Source organism: Theobroma cacao, chromosome 1 (genome assembly GCF_000208745.1).
Source record: "Theobroma cacao cultivar B97-61/B2 chromosome 1, Criollo_cocoa_genome_V2, whole genome shotgun sequence".
Classification (NCBI taxonomy): Eukaryota; Viridiplantae; Streptophyta; class Magnoliopsida; order Malvales; family Malvaceae; genus Theobroma; species Theobroma cacao.
In genome coordinates this window covers 9,274,420-9,290,772 of record NC_030850.1, presented here as the reverse complement: position 1 = coordinate 9,290,772, position 16,353 = coordinate 9,274,420, and the positions used below count along the sequence as shown (strand labels likewise).

At 33.1% G+C, this 16,353-nt stretch overlaps 1 protein-coding gene across 1 annotated transcript; it reads left to right on the top strand.

Moving 5' to 3' along the window:
- Positions 1,875 to 15,453, top strand: LOC18612098 (probable sugar phosphate/phosphate translocator At1g06470). The gene is made up of 13 exons (XM_007048699.2): positions 1,875 to 2,184; positions 2,630 to 3,385; positions 3,490 to 3,659; positions 3,935 to 4,020; positions 4,146 to 4,195; positions 7,345 to 7,412; positions 8,588 to 8,688; positions 8,860 to 8,872; positions 10,751 to 10,935; positions 11,163 to 11,249; positions 13,073 to 13,167; positions 14,675 to 14,834; positions 15,008 to 15,453. Exons 2-12 carry the CDS (start codon positions 2,877 to 2,879, stop codon positions 14,793 to 14,795), a joined length of 1,485 nt encoding a protein of 494 aa, XP_007048761.1. The 5' UTR covers positions 1,875 to 2,184; positions 2,630 to 2,876; the 3' UTR covers positions 14,796 to 14,834; positions 15,008 to 15,453.

The window sequence follows — 16,353 nt, the reverse complement described above, 5'->3', positions numbered from 1 at the left end:
TTATTCAAAGGGAAAAAGAGGGAGAGACTTTGCGGTCTAAAGTAGTAATTCAATTGGGAATTGTTGTGAACATGCAGGCAAAAATAATTAGAGAAAATTATAAAAAATGATATTTTTTAATAAAAATATTTTAAAAGTAACAATAAAAATAAATTTAATTGATTTTAACTATATTTAGTCATGACTTGATGAAAATATCTTTTAAATTATTTTAAATAAATTAAATCATTCATCACAATTTATCTTCATTTCTCCTCATTTCTCTCCATTTGTGCTTCGAATTTCTCTCTTACCATTCCAATCTTTCAAATTTTATTGATTTCTCTATTCGGCATTCGTTTGCTATGCTTCTGATTTTTCTCTCTCGCGTTTTCAGATTTCTTTTTCTTATACTTTCAAGATACCAAGCAATAGTTTTGACGTATTTGGGTGGGTGATTGTTTGAGAAATTCAATTTTTAAGTATTTTGGATAAAACTAAAACGGTAGAAATAATCACAAATGTATGAAATAACTTTTAATTGAATCAATTAGGGACCTAGATACCAACAAACTCAAAATTTTGAAATTTATAAATCTAGGTTTTAAATTTTTTTTTTAGTGAAAGTAGGTGTTTTAAATAAAAAACATTTGTATTTTGATTTATGAAAACATATTAAAAATATTTTAATCTGTGTCAAATTGTCAAAAAAACAAAAAAAAAAGAAAAAGTTGAGGGGATTTGCAATTTTGGTTCATAAGTAATAACAACATTTTAGAAATTAAAGTATAACAAAATGTTTTTGAATATGTCGTGCAACAACAATATTTTTTTAATATGGTTTGTAACAATAATATTTTTTTTTCAACATGGCGTGTAATAACTTTTTTTAACTATGACGTGTAACATATTTTTTTACATAACGTGTAACAATCTAACAATGACTTATCACAGGTTTTTATACATGACGTATAACAAGCTAACCATAACTTGTCACATGTTTTTGTATTTGGTTTATCACATATTTTGTACATGGCATGCAACAAGCTAACGATGGCTTGTCACATATTTTTGTACATAGCGTGTAACACGTTAACCATGACTTGTTACAGGTTTTTGTACATGACGTGTAATAAGCTAGCCATAGCTTGTTACAAGTTTTTGTATATGACTTGTCAATTATATTTTATACCTAGCATGTAACAAGCTAACCATGGCTTATCACATATTTTTATACATAGCGTGTAACACGTTAACCATAACTTGTTACAGGTTTTTGTACATGGCGTGTAACATAATAGCATGTAATTTTATTAAGGGTAAATTTATCAAACTTATTAAAAATAGTTAAAATTATAAAGAGGGCTAATTTTAAAAACATATTATTTTTAAAGATTATTTTTAAAATGTCCCAAATAATTATTATTGGTTTTATCTATTTTAAAAGAATTAATAAATCACTAATAATAGAATTAAGGAATTAAAAAATTTATATTTATTAAGAACACCTTCACCTAACAATGTTTAGTCATATTAATTGTATTTGCTAGCTTTTATTATTGAATTTTCCTTAAAGGTATCAAATTCAAAGATTACATTTTAATTTAAATAAAATAATTTTAATTTTAAATAAAATAATAAGTTAAATCTTGAAATAAAAAATTTGATAAACATTGTATGACCATTGACTTTTGAGAAAGAAAAGAATGAGAAAGACCAATGACATTTGATAGATTTAATTGCTTTTGATACGGATATATGTTAAATTTTAAGCAAATAGTAAACAAATTATGCCAATAATCTCTTAAATTATTTGATAAAAATTTTTTATGTTGCTATTGGTATTAAGCTAGTTTAAGTATATCTAATAGGAGAAAATTTCAACCTAAGATTGCTTTTGGAGGTGGGGGTGGCAAAAGCTCATAATGAAGCAGACCAATAACGAAGGAAGGAGGAATAAAAGCAAAAAGAAAAACATGTATCTTTGAATCTACGCTTTAGAGACAAACGAAGAACAACAACAACAGACAACAACGCCCAAACGCACGCTCCCAATTACTTCTCACCAACATTCACATTAATAATCTATAATCCATTACCAGATCAGATCTCTCATTTTTCCTTTTTTTTTTTTTAAATTTAAAGTTATATCGCTCTGTCTCTCATTCTTCTTCACCGCTTTGGATCTCATCGAAACTTGACCAGGTCAGTTCAATGTCTTTTCCCCTTTTTCTTTTTTAAAAAAAAATTTAAGTTGTATGGTTTTTAATGTCGTTGTTGAATTTTATTGATCTTTCAGCTCCTTTATATATATATTTGATTCAAATTTCTAGTTTGTTTCTTTTAGCCTCTTTTCCTTCATTTCGAATGTTATTATACTGGTTAATCTCACGAGTTGCGGGAGGCTTTATTTATTTATTTTTTATTGGGGTGGGGGTTGATTTGTTCGAATGAGTTGATTTAATGCTGTGTTTTATAACTGGAAAAACTGAGTAAAACATCAATTTGTATTTTTGAAACATAATGCCTGGCTGTTGACTGTGGTAATGAATAGGTTTCGGTTTTTTCATATTTTCCGACCTCTTGCTTTTAAATGAAGATGTATTATACTCAAATTTGACCGCCTTTGGTTTATATTTGATTGTAACAGGTGCCATCCGGGTTCTTTTGAATGATCTAAGTTAAGTAGAGTGGCAAAAGCCCTTTTAATGTCCTCAGTCAATTCTTAGTTCATATGGTGCCCAAAATATTGTTCACATAATAGTTTCACGTGGTAAACCTGAGCAAATTAATATACTATTTGCATAAATTGATGGAAAAAAAGGTGCTAAGTGGCCATTGGCAAATTGTTTTCCCATCTGGTGTATAGATGGCTTTAACTTATAATAATAAAGGAGATGGTAGAGAGTAATTTGAATAAAGAAACAGTTGGATGCACAGGGACAGCTGATACTCAGAGTGGAAATCAAGCTTCAGGTCTTCGCAGGGAGCCATCTTTCTCTCGCTGGGTCGATGAAGATGGGACAATTCATTTGGAACACCGTTTTGAGACTACTGATGCATGTCTAGAAGACTCTGAATTTGAGTTGCCTATGCTTAATCAGAGTGAGTTAGAAAACAGGGTCAGATACAGTAAATTTTCAGAGCAAAGTATGCACTTGAATGGTGGTAGTACCATGGAAGATATGCATGGGGGAGATAGAAATGGGAAATATGCAGCTTTTGATATTGAAAATGAGTCTTCTGAGGATTTAAGATTATCAAGTAATGCCGTTGATGGAGCCAATTCTACCGGTAATTGGAAAGCACTGGCACGAAATTCCAAGAGCTCTGTTTCTGCTGCGGATGTGTTGAAGACACTGTTCTTTATACTTGTATGGTACACTTTCAGCACATTTTTGACCTTGTAAGTCTATCTTGAATTAGTCACAGCAGCATGGTAGCTAAATTTAAGACCTTATTTTTTGCAGCTTGTACATTTTTCCTCTTATTATATTTTGCTTTGAGTAGGTACAATAAAACCTTGTTGGGAGATGACTTGGGGAAGTTTCCAGCTCCCTTGTTGATGAATACTGTCCACTTCACAATGCAAGCTGTTTTATCAAAGGCGATCACATGGTATTGGTCTCATAGATATCAGCCTACTGTTGCAATGTCATGGAGGGATTACTTCTATAGAGGTAAATTCATCCAATATATGTCCTCTTTTTTTTTTTTGCTTTTTTATCATGTGAATTTGGTCCTTGCATTTTGTCCATGGAAATAAATTTGTAAACTTTATTTTTGATATTACATCGTTAGCTCAAACCTAAATGCATGTTTGCACTTAGATTTAGAGTTTTAAATTACTAGTATTCTGTCCTACTATGCCTTTTCCATCTCTATGCATTTCTTTGTAACTTATTTTATTAACTTTTCTATCAACTAATGTACAGATGGACTTTGCCTTTCACAGTTGTACCTACGGCTCTTTCAACAGCACTGGACGTTAACTTGAGCAATGCATCCCTGGTTTTCATATCTGTCACTTTTGCCACAATGGTTTGTTAACTTCTCTATACTCTATGTTATGATGAGTGTTTAGTCTCTTTTAGATGAAATTCCCTCTCTTACTCTGTGAATATATTGTGTAGTTGACTGAACTATTTTTCCTATGTACCTTGCAGTGTAAATCTGCAGCTCCAATATTTCTTCTCCTATTCGCTTTTGCATTCAGGTGAGTTTTCTGCAATTGATTTTCATGTTCATTCTCCATGTTTGGATAGTGCTATACTGTTTAGACTTTAGGTGGTCTTCAAATGCTGGGATGAAGCTCCCTTTGTAGATGTAGGGACTAAGTAACTTGGTAGTTTATGCGTTTACAAGCTTGAAGCCATGCATTTTTAGGGTATCTTTTAGATGATAGCTACTTAGCTACTTCAATTGTTTTCCTTAAATGCTTTTTCTTTTTCTCATGGCAATAGCAATATTTCAGAAACAATGAGCGTTGGATGAAGCACTCTACAGGATTGTGTGCTTGAAGAATAACCTTAAATTAATTGCTGATAATCTAATGTCAATGGCAATGTTCTTAAAACAAATCTGGGCTTTGAACTGCCAAAGGCAAGTTTCAAGGGGGGAGCTTCTAAGTTCAAGCCTCCTCATACATATACCTACATATCAGAAAATTTTTATCACAAAACTAAATCAAAGCGTTGTTAAAAGAAAAAAATCATGGTTAGTCTGCTGGGTTGGTTCCTATAGGAACTAATTCTATGAGAACCCTACGTCAAGAGTGATTAGACTTTGCTTTAAACCAATTTTATGAAATTAGCCTACAAGGTTGGTTCCAACTGATTCCGGTGTTGGATTGGACTATTGCTCACCCATCTTCATACCTTGACTTGCATCGGTTACCTCTGGAAGTCAATATTTTCAATGTTAGATACCTGGCTGGTTTTGAAAAACTATAATAGCTTGGCTTGTTTGAAAGAGTTTGACTACATGATTTTTCCTTTAAAGGTTTTTCCCTAAAAGGATTAGGGGTTCACCACCCTAGGGCTAGTTCTTGAGTTTCATTTTGAACTATCTGGTGTGGTTAATTACGTTTAGTATGCAGGATGGGTCATCTATCGCTTCCTTTTCCTTCATGATCGATTGGAGGATCATGAGATGGATGTATGCGACTGACATTGTCAATCAATTGACTAAATTTTGCATTAGAATTAGCACCAATAAGATCTCAGCTCAAGTGAATTAGCCGTAATTCCAAAATAGTTGGGGTTGGCTGCTTGAATCTGTTTTATCCATTTTGCATGGTCGAGGGCTATATCACCTGAAAGATCTAAAGAAATCATAATAGATGCTGAAAATTCAAAACCATGTTTTTATGATCTACACCAAATACTAGTGAATGCATCCACAATAGGAAGTTATTGGCCTGATAATATCTTCCACAACATAGTTTAGCTTAGTAATTGTGTCTACCCTCAGGTTGTTGAATTAATGATTTATTGGGCCTTTATTATTAGCTCTAGTGTTAACCAAATGGTTGATGGGGCTAGGATAGAGCTTGGGTTCAAATTTATTGATTTGAAGGGCAATTGTCTTGTTGATTTTATAATTTTTTTATTGGGCAAATGTCAGATAGTTACTTTAATTCATTTTTCTACTCACTTTTTATGCTAAACTACTCTTAAAAAGTTTGATTTTATTTTTAAAAAAATTTGTTTGTTTTATTGATGTATCTTGATTATATTATAGAGCTTTTGGTTGTTTTTATACTTGTTAGGGATGAGAATGGGCATATCTATTTGGTAACTCAACCCACCCATGCCATTTTATTATAAGATTAACTACACCTGAGCCTAGGGACTAGACTAGGACAACTTGTAATAGTTCCCTTGAAAAGTTCAACTTTTTTCTTTTCTTGGTCAAATTATGTAAATAATCCTTTTACTTTACCAAAGTGGTGGATTTTGTCCCTCTTGTAATTCGTATAAATGGAGTCGTTGTACTTTCAGATTTGTTAATCTCAATCCAATCGTTAACACTGTTAACATTCGTCCATTGAGTTGTTGGTGTGGCATTTGACCAAGATGATGTGGTATTGACCAAAGCTGATGTGGCATTGACTAGGCTAATGTGGCAATTTGAATATGCTGACATGGAATTGACCATTTAAGAAAACCTCCCCCCCCCCCCCCCCCACTTTTCTATCTTTTCCTTCTCTCCCTACACCAATAGTCGCTCACTTTCTCTCTCTGAACCTGGCATCTGTCTGTCGCCATCATCTGTTGGCAGACTGTCAGTATCAAAATCAGCTTTCTCTCCTCTTTTCAACCTCCTTTACCCTTTAATCTGTTTAGTTCTCCTTTTTCCCTCTTTTTCTTTTTTGCAAAAAGATCCTACATCTAGTCAAGATCATTAGATTTTGCCGTTGCCAACCCCGATTTCTTCTTTTTCACACTCTCCTCTACCCTTTAATTGGTTCATCTTCCCTTTTTCCCTTTTTTTTTCTACCTCTCTTCTTCCTCCTCTTTTTTGGCCCTATGCCACTGCGGTAGCCAGTGGCCTTCTCCTTTCCCCTCTTTCTTCCTTGCACCATAATCCTCCCAAAAGAACCCCTACACCAAAAAAAGATGTAAACCCAAGCCTCTTCTTTACCCCATTTTCCTTTTCTTTTTGGTGGTATTTTTAGTTGGTGTGGTTTTGGTTAGGAATATGGTAGTCTTAATTCTTTTTAACTTAGGTTGGTTATTGGGAAATTTTGGTGGAAAGATATAGGAGAAGTTGCTTGTTTTAAATGTTGATCAACTGATTCAGTTTAATATTTAATCATCAAATGGCAAGAATTTGTAGGGTCAGGAGTAGATTTTCTTGTTCTTTAATCATCAAGATTAGGGAATGTATCTTTTTTCCTGTTCTTCTTGAGCCGTGTTATTAGATCTGTGATTGCGTCGTTAGACATGAGGTGAATGCAGTGATGGGAATTGGCATGGTTTAGGATTATGACTCATGCATGACCCTTTCATTTGTAAAGTTTTCTTCTCAGAAGTTCTGCAACCTTATGCATCATAAGTTTGGGATCAAAAGTTATTTCTTACAAAGGGTCATTATAAGGGCATTACTCACCTATTTTATATTAAGATTTGAAATTACCATATAATTGTTGTATTAGATGCTTTTCTTCACCCTAAAAAATTGGTAAATTTATTTTACAAGCAGTTTTCTCAATAACAATTAGTTTTTGTAGCAAGTTGTCTTCAGATACCTGTTGCTCTTGCTGCTGCTGCTTTTTTTTTTTGGGTATTCTATGAGAATTGAGTGTCTTCTTTCTCATGCCCCTTCTTGTTTTGATCCTAACATTGAATGTATGTTTGATAGGTTGGAGTCTCCAAGCCTTAAACTTTTAGGTATTATCTTGGTAATATCTGTTGGGATTCTATTAACAGGTATGGAGTCTTGACTAATAGATGGATTTTACTTTTAGCTGTAGCCAATGATTTTACTTGCTGTAAAGTGTCACTAATAGATGGAGATTTTCGTCATTTGACTTATCCTTTTGCGAAGTTTCACTCTCTTTTCTCCTTTCTTAAAGTTTTCAAGTGTTTTGGAAACTAATCCTAATATTAGACAATGATACATCAAGGGCATGCTCTTTGTTCTCTTTTTATTCTTGGCATTTCATGACTCACATGAATAAAATTATGAGTGTTCTTGTGGTTGATGGAATGATTTAAGACTGGAAGGTATGAAAGTGACAGAAAATGGTAAGGAAACCTTGGATTCACAGCTACATTTTATTAGGTGTCACAGCTGGGGTTAGTGTTGCTTTGCACAGTCCATACAAGTACAGTAGCTGCTGAAAATTCTCACAAAGTTGTGCTCCTAGTCCAAGAAAATGAAAGAGATGTACAGTTGTTCATATTATCAATTAAATAAAATTCATAAGTATTATATGATAAATGAAATTACAAAAATAAAAGTAAAAACACATGATTATTTCATAATTTAGTTATGAAGTAACATAAAACTTTAAAAGAAAGAACATTCTCAATAATGTAAAATGTGAATTAGTGATATAAATGTTGAAATCAGTTTTAAAACCCATTTGTTTTTATCTTTTTTTGTTCTTATTTCGTTTTATTTTTATGTTGTAAACATGATATACTTTTATAACATTGAATAAATATATTGTGTATTTCAAGAAAATTTGTTATTTGATTTAATTGAATTATTATTTTTAATAATTTCAAACATCAGATAAACTACAACATGAAATATATAATATATTAATAATCACTTTGTCATTATGCCCTTAATGGTCATTGTATCTCTTTTCAATCGCCTTCATTGTTTTACCAATTATCAATTTTAACAATCATGCTGTCTAATCACACTGTTGCAATCTCTTCTCAATGGTAAATTGGGCCTTAATCAACCAAATAATCTGTCTCAAAGAACTTTCTACAGTGAGTTTGTCTAATATTCGAGCAGGTTGTAACAACCTTTGGTGTTGGTGTTGGTGTTGCTTCTCTCTCTCTCTGAAAATTGTTTAGTGTGTTTCTCAAGCTTTTACAATGTCAAATAGTATAACACTTGTGAAACTTGATTTTTTTTATTCCAGTTGCAAAGGAGACAGAGTTTGAGTTTTGGGGTTTTGTTTTTGTCATGCTTGCTGCTGTTATGTCTGGATTTCGCTGGTGTATGACTCAAATTCTTTTGCAGGTATGGCTTTGATCCATTTGTAATTTACATGATATATTAGAGTTCAATTATTTGATCCAATTTTCAAATTATTTTTCTTTTCTCTTTACTAACTACATTGATTGTTTTATCTGTTGCCTCGAAATTGACATTTCAATGGTAATGGTGTCTGGAATGGAATACTATATAAAGAAAGAAGCCTATGGTAGGTGGTCTCTCTTTCTTGATTTTTTTAGTTTATCATATTTCTTCCCTTTCGCTGTTGGTTTATTATATCGCCACGTAGTTTTCATACTTTTTTCTTTGTTTTCCAATCAGTATGTTTGTGCAATATTATTATCATCCATTCTTGATTTAGACAACATTCTCATTGTTATTGCCAAACGACTTGTTCTCTATTTGATTTTTGCTGGAGGGTGTCCAAGTTTGTGTCAGATGTTCTTGTGGCGAAGAAAGAATGAGGGTTGATACATTTGGTACCTCAAATATAATCAAATGTTTAATTTGGTACCTAAAGTTTAAAAATGCACAATTAGGTACTCAAATTTTGCTTTGATTTATTTATTTATTTGCACATGAGGTTAACTTCGTTAGTCAAATGGGTGATATGTTTAAAAATAGTCAATAAGAATGCATTGTGTCTAAAAATATCATGTCATTTTTCCTTTTTCTTTTTCTAATTTTGAATTAAAAAATAGATTTGGAAATAAAAAAAATTCAAAAAGAATAAAAATAAAAAAGAAGAGAGAGAGAGAAGGGGAGGGGGGGTGTTTTGGATCAGTATTATTGTGTGATATAATTATCATCCATTCTCGATTTAGACAGCATTCTCATGGTTGTTGCCAAAAGACTTGTACTCTATTTGATTTTTGGAGGATGACTAAGTTTGTGTCAGATGTTGTTGTGGCGAAGAAAGAACGAGGCTTAATACATTTGGTACCTCAAATATACTCAAATGTTTAATTTGGTACCTAAAGTTTAAAAATGCACAATTAGGTACTCAAATTTTGCTTTCGTTTGTTAATTTGCATATGAGATTAACTTTGTTAGTCAAATAGGTGATATGTTTGAAAATAAATAGTCAATAAGAATGCGCTATGTCTAAAAATATCATGTCATTATAAAAGATTTGGGAAAAAAAGGGGAGAGAGAAAGAGGGAAATTGGGGAAGAGAGTGAAGAAGAGGGAAGAGAAGAGAAGAGAGAGGAAAAGGGGTGGCCTGGTGCTGATTTGCCCAGATCAACATTGGCTTCCCCCTTCTTTTCTCTCTCTCTTCCCTTTTGTCTCTCCCCCTGATTTCTCTCTTCTCTCTCCCTTATTTTTCTATTTTTTCTGTTCTTTTTTGTTTTTTTGAATTTTTATTTTTCAGATTTTTATTTTTTAATTTCAAAGATAAAAAAATGAAAAATTCTAAAGTAAAAAAGAAAAAAATGACATGGCATTTTTAGATATGTGGCATGTTACTATTCTCTTATTCTAGACATGTTACCCATTTGACTAACAAAGTTCGTCTCATGTGCAAACCATAAACTAAAACAAAGTTCAAGTACTTAATTGCACATTTTTAAACTTTAGGTAAATCAGGGTACTAAATGGATAATTAACCCAAAGAATTACATATCTTTCAGTTTGCTTAAACACTAGATTTTTTTTTAGCAGTAATGTAGTGAGGAGTTCGCATACTGCAATATTAGGTTCTCTAGGTGTACTGCATTATATCGTAAGTAATATTCTTTTCTCCAGATAACTCATACATGTAAGAGATGCTTCAATCCATTGATTTATGCATATGATATGTGGTTGCTTTATTGTTCAGTTTAATTTAGTTATAAAGCTTATTTTGTTAGTGATCTTATAAGGGGTGATCTTGAAGTTCTCATTTTAATTCTGATGACAATATTCTAGAAAACTTTTCTAACATCTATGAAAATGGAGGGTTTTAATTTATATATATTGATAGATTGCAAATGGTTTTGCTAAAATTTACCACTTTTGTTAAAATGAGGTGGTCTTCTTTTTCTTCTTTGTTCTTCTGATTTTTTACAGCATTGCTCCAAGGTAATTTCTATTTAATTGTATCCAGGTTTGAGAAATCCACTTACCTTCATGAGCTACGTGACTCCAGTGATGGCAGTTGCAACGGCTATTCTTTCTCTCTTCTTGGATCCATGGCATGAATTCAGAAAGAACAATTATTTTAATAATTCATGGCATATTGCTCGAAGTTGCTTGTTGATGCTTTTTGGTGGAACACTGGCATTTTTTATGGTAGGAATATATGCTGAAGCATCCTTTGAAATATTTCTTTTTCTTTAATTTTCCTTTTTAAATATTTTTGGCTTTCTCATCCTTTGAAAGGTGGGTGAGGGTTTTTTTTTTTTTATAAAATTTTTGGAAGCACTTATGGACCATATGGCAGGCTTTCCATTTCTCTTTATGCAGCTGTAATACAAGTCTTGTGGTTTGAAGAACCTAAGCTTTTCTTTTTGATCCAGGTTTTAACAGAGTACATTCTTGTTTCTGTAACTAGTGCAGTTACAGTGACAATAGCTGGAGTTGTGAAGGAGGCTGTCACCATAATGGTATATAAATTTCTTGCTATATGTATATATTGTTAAATGGTTATGCAAAATCTTGGCATTTTTACTGAAGGCTCGCATGTGGCCTTCTGACTTCTTAATTGTGACTCAGTGATCCCAAGTTTTGTAGTGCCCACTTATCTTAAAATATTATTTTGGAGCTAACGGTAGTATAAACAGTTATTATCTACTTGTGCAGATTGCAGTTAGCTTCCTTGGGGATAGTGGTCATTTGTCATTGGGTATTGTTATGTTTTTTTAATATTTTATGACATCATTTTGGAACTTTAAATAGGTTAGCAAAAATGGTGAAATTGAGCTACATGGTTCCATTTGAGCCAAAATGGATTATCCCGAGCGGAGTTCAATCAATCATTCTTTAGCTCAGTTTGTGCTCGAGCTTGGTAATATTTAGTCAAGTTGAGCCTCACAAGAGAAGCTTGACTCAGCTTGGCTTGGTTGATTTACACCCTAACTTTGGATTAGGATCAAATTTGGATTGTTTAGGGTTATGAGTTGATGGGATTTGAATGGCATTTCAGGTTTGGGTGGTAGGCTATTTATCCTACTTAAGTTGGACTGGGTTGGGTTTCAGGCAAGTTGTTTGCATGTGGCTTGCTTTTGCCACCTTAATTTTATGAGCAACCCTCTGAGAAAGGATGGTATGAAATTGGAACTCAACACCAGCAAATATCACTCCATTAAAATTATGACACATCTTGTTTTTTACATATCACTTTTAGAGCCTGTTTTAAGTTCGGATATTATCAGTTTGACCTTCGTGAAATATTATTTCACCCTTTAATGACTCCACATCTGGAGTTAAAAAAAAGTTTGACTTGTTAAAAAGTAGGATTACCTCTCATAATTTTAATGAGTGATTTTGTTGACATGAAGTAACCATTTCATATTTTCATATAATCCTTTCTGCAACCAGTCAATGCCAATTGGGAAAAAGTGAATTGTGATGTGTGGCTAGTCAGAAATTTTTATGCAATGAGCTTAATTAAGGGTATGCTTCTCGCTACAGTTTAGAGTAAGTGTGGCTATTCATAGCTGAACTTATTAGTCCATGCACCCTAACTGAAATACATATACATTCTTTCTAAAGAAAGACATTTGTTTGGGTTTGGGATACCTGATCCAAAGCCTTCTATAATTGGTATAGTCTAGTTTGTAGATAAAACTGCTGGTTTTGGACTTATGATATGTAGGAATTAGTTCTCTAAACAAGACAGGTGATGATGAGAGGATTCTGGTGGAGCCTGCCTTTGGAATTAGCTAAATGAGAAAGAGAACTATAGAAAGACAGAGAGGCAGAGGGAGAGAGAGTAGAAAATGGATGACTAAATGATAGAGCAAACTGCCATTGGTTGTAATCCAAAGTTCTTCCAACTATATCCTCGAGTACATTACCAAAATGGACAGCGATCAATGAGTTGATTATTTTAGGTAAAAAATTTGTAAATGAATGGTAGAAGAGATTAAGTGTGAGAGTGGGAGGCTGTTCACATAGGAGGGGAAATTGTTTATCAGATTTCATTTTAACAATCAGGTCTTAGATTAGGTTTGGTTGTTGAATGGCTTTGTTCCAAGTCTCACTAAATTTCCAATAATCTTTTGGCTTGTATTTGGACTGGGAGTAGAATACTGATCCACCTTTATCCTATCCAATGAAATCTTCTTGAGCTAATAGGGTGTCAGCCTAATGTGCAGAATGTTATTTTCTTCTTGTTTTGCCTATTAATGCTGATTGTACTCTGTTGTTCACTTTCCTACAATTTATTTGCAATTTTTTTCTGATTCTTTTTCTAATGCTTGTTCAGGTTGCAGTATTTTACTTCCATGATGAATTTACCTGGTTAAAAGGAGCTGGACTATGCACAATTATGGTCGGAGTCAGTTTATTCAACTGGTACAAGTAAGTGGTTGATAAATCTATGTTGTGAATATGCATTTATTTTGGCTTGAGGCTTGCAAAAGTTTTTGGATAGTGATGTTCCTTTAAAATTTCTGAAGTTTTAACATTTTATTTTTATTTATTGCTTGTGACTGAAATATTGAATGCAGACGAGGTCCATGTTTCTTGGATCGTGTGTTACAAAAAGGCTATGCTTTCTCTGGTTTTGTTGAACTAAAAGAATATTTATATGTTTCCAGTTCATTGTTTTCAGATCTTATTTTTCTGTTAGATATTGAAACTCAGCATCTGTTCCTATCTGAAGTTAAAGCTTTGGAGGTTTTATTTATAATTGAGTCATTTCTTTATTAAGTGACGGCATTGAATTAGATGGCTTTCCACAGAGAGGGTAATATGATTAGCACTTTTAACCCTACACCCCTAGTTATTGAACTTTGCCCAGGGTTTAGGAATGCTGTATGTCATTTGAAGGGAGATTTCTATAGTTCCTTTTAGTATTTTTGCATTTTTTTTTCTTTTAATTAATGCCAGAATTTGTTGTTTGTGATTTTTGGTGTTTTAAGTTAATCAAGTAAGTTGGTGTACCTAATTGATTAACTTGCTCCTAGTTTTTCTCTGACTTCTGACTTAATTAGTTAACTTGCACACTTGGCCAATTAACTTGTACAAACTTCAGCATTTTTTATTCTCTTATAGTTACTATCAATCTCAAACTTCACAAATACTTCTTGGGTTCCTTATTTTATTCATCTAGTTTATTTTTGGTGCTGATGATTCACTGCTTTTAGGGAATAGTCATGGAGAATGTAGTATGCTATGTAATCACTTTCGTTACCATTTAACGAGGTATTAGGAAGGTTACAGCTATTTACTGCTCCAAACCCTATAAAGGATGAGGGTTTCTTGTTCCTAGGATTCCTGGAGCTTAAATGAGGCTACTTGCTATCTTCTTCTCCTGCTTGTGTAATTGGGAAATTGATATACTCAACCTAATCTGGTTTACGAATTTTCTTACCTTAATTGTATCTAGTTCAAATTTATACTCAACTACATCTTACCAATTTTAAACCCTAATTGCATCTATTTCCAATTTCTCTCTGTAATCCCTACGGTTTTCATGTTTGCTAATTCTCACCTTGATTAGTATATCGTTTTCTTTATTCAATGAATCACAACTTCTGAGCTATAGTTCATAGAAGAAGAGGGGCATGCTTGGATTTGTAGCCAATTGAGCAGTGTTATGTCTAGGTTTTAACAGTTGAGTCCAATTGAGGATATGAAATTATATTGAAACTGAACTATTGATGGCTGTTTCAATTAGTTATTTCATACCGTTTCCAGTTTGTCATAACATTTTAACATGGATGTGTCTGTCAAATCTATTTCTTCACCTGTTCTTAGAGTTTATGGATGTAAATCCTGAGTTTGTTTCATTTTGCTTTCTGGTTATTACCATGGCCAAAGCTAACCTAAAATGCCTATGTCATTTTTGTTATGCCTTGTTCAGATACCAAAAACTGCAGAAGGGTAAACTAGAAGAAGGCGAAACGGCGGGGTTATCCGCAACTAATCCTGCCGCAAAGTATGTCATCCTTGAGGAGATGGAGGATCAAGATGATGTCCCTTGAGAGCTTTAGAGATCACATAATATCCATCCAATGAACCTAGTAAGCCTCCACAATGCCCTCATAAAATAAATTGACCCATGCAAATATTTCTGGATTCACCATTAATATTTTTCCATGCATGATTTTAAGTCTCACGTCATACATCAATTCAATTCCTCTCACTAATTTTCTCTGCATGTTGTAAGATGTACTGAGAGCTAGTTGAAATTCAGGTTTTACAGGAGATGCAGCTCTCAGTCTCCTATTGCTTTGCTTGTCGAGAACTGCAATTGTAGTTTACCTCCATAATGTTGGTGGCGAAACAGCAAGGTTTCCTAAATTAGTAGAAGTCACAAACAATTTCTTGACATTTTGCTGTTCATATTAAGCGGAAAACAGGCTTGTATGAAACAATTCATCAAGTTTTCAGTAGGGGGATCGCTTTTTCCATAAACACACGATTCCCCATGCCTAGTGTAATGTCAATTCAATTGTCATTCTTAAGTATGGTGTATGAAAATTGCTATGGTAAGCCGTAGTAGATCAGGTTGTAGATTATAATTCAAGATATTTTACATTTGACCAAATTGAAATCCCATCATGCTAGATGTTTTTTGTTGTTGCACTGAATGTAAAATAACTATGAGTGTAATATCATGAAACTCATATTTTGGATTTGCCATTCCTCTTAGACGTACTGCATGTGGCACCAAAATAAAGGATATGTTTTATGGATGAAGAATAGAAGTTTGTCCTAATCTGAATTCGCGGAGCCTTTTGAGGTGGCAAATGAGTATTGATTTGAGGCATTCTACGAGCGAATGCAATTATATTTTCATTATACGTTTTTTTTTAATATAGTTAGCTTGCAACTATTTTTCTTCTAGAAGAAAATAATGATTTATCATTAGCCTGTTAAGGCTACCAATAGTTGCTCGGGGAGTTTGTATGTCGTTTTCAAAGAAGTCTGTGTGGGTTAAAAACAATCTCCCTGGGAATGGTTTGGGAGGTTTAGTATACTTTTCACTGAATGGGGTCTTACAAGGATTGGGATAGCGTAGACAATTCGGTCTTCAATCAACAAACAAATGCAGGTAAAATTTTGTTGATTGTGTGCATAGATGATCTGTATTGTCATTGCAAGTGATGATAGAATATGAGCATTGAAATCATATCTTCAAACTAAATTTCAGACCAAGGATTTTGGGATTTTTAATGTTTCTCAGGTTTGGAGGTAGTTAGATATTGTGAGGGGATTTTATCGTCTGCAAGGAAAGCCCTTGTTAGGCTTTGCATTTGGAAGCTTGCAAACCAACATATGGTGGTGAAAGGACAAAATATTCTTCCAGGTCAGTTCAACAGCCAGACTGATCAACCCATTGACTTGGCCCTTGCCCCTTGACCCGGATCAATTATTTCATTAAGATGGTTGGGTTGTTGACTCGAAAAGATGTATATTGACTCGTCCATTTTATGGAAAAAATGGGTGACTTTTTAGAAATTTTTATTGATTTAGGAGGGTTAAATATGACTTTCCAAAATAATTTTAAAGTCATACTTCAATTAATTTTTACATACT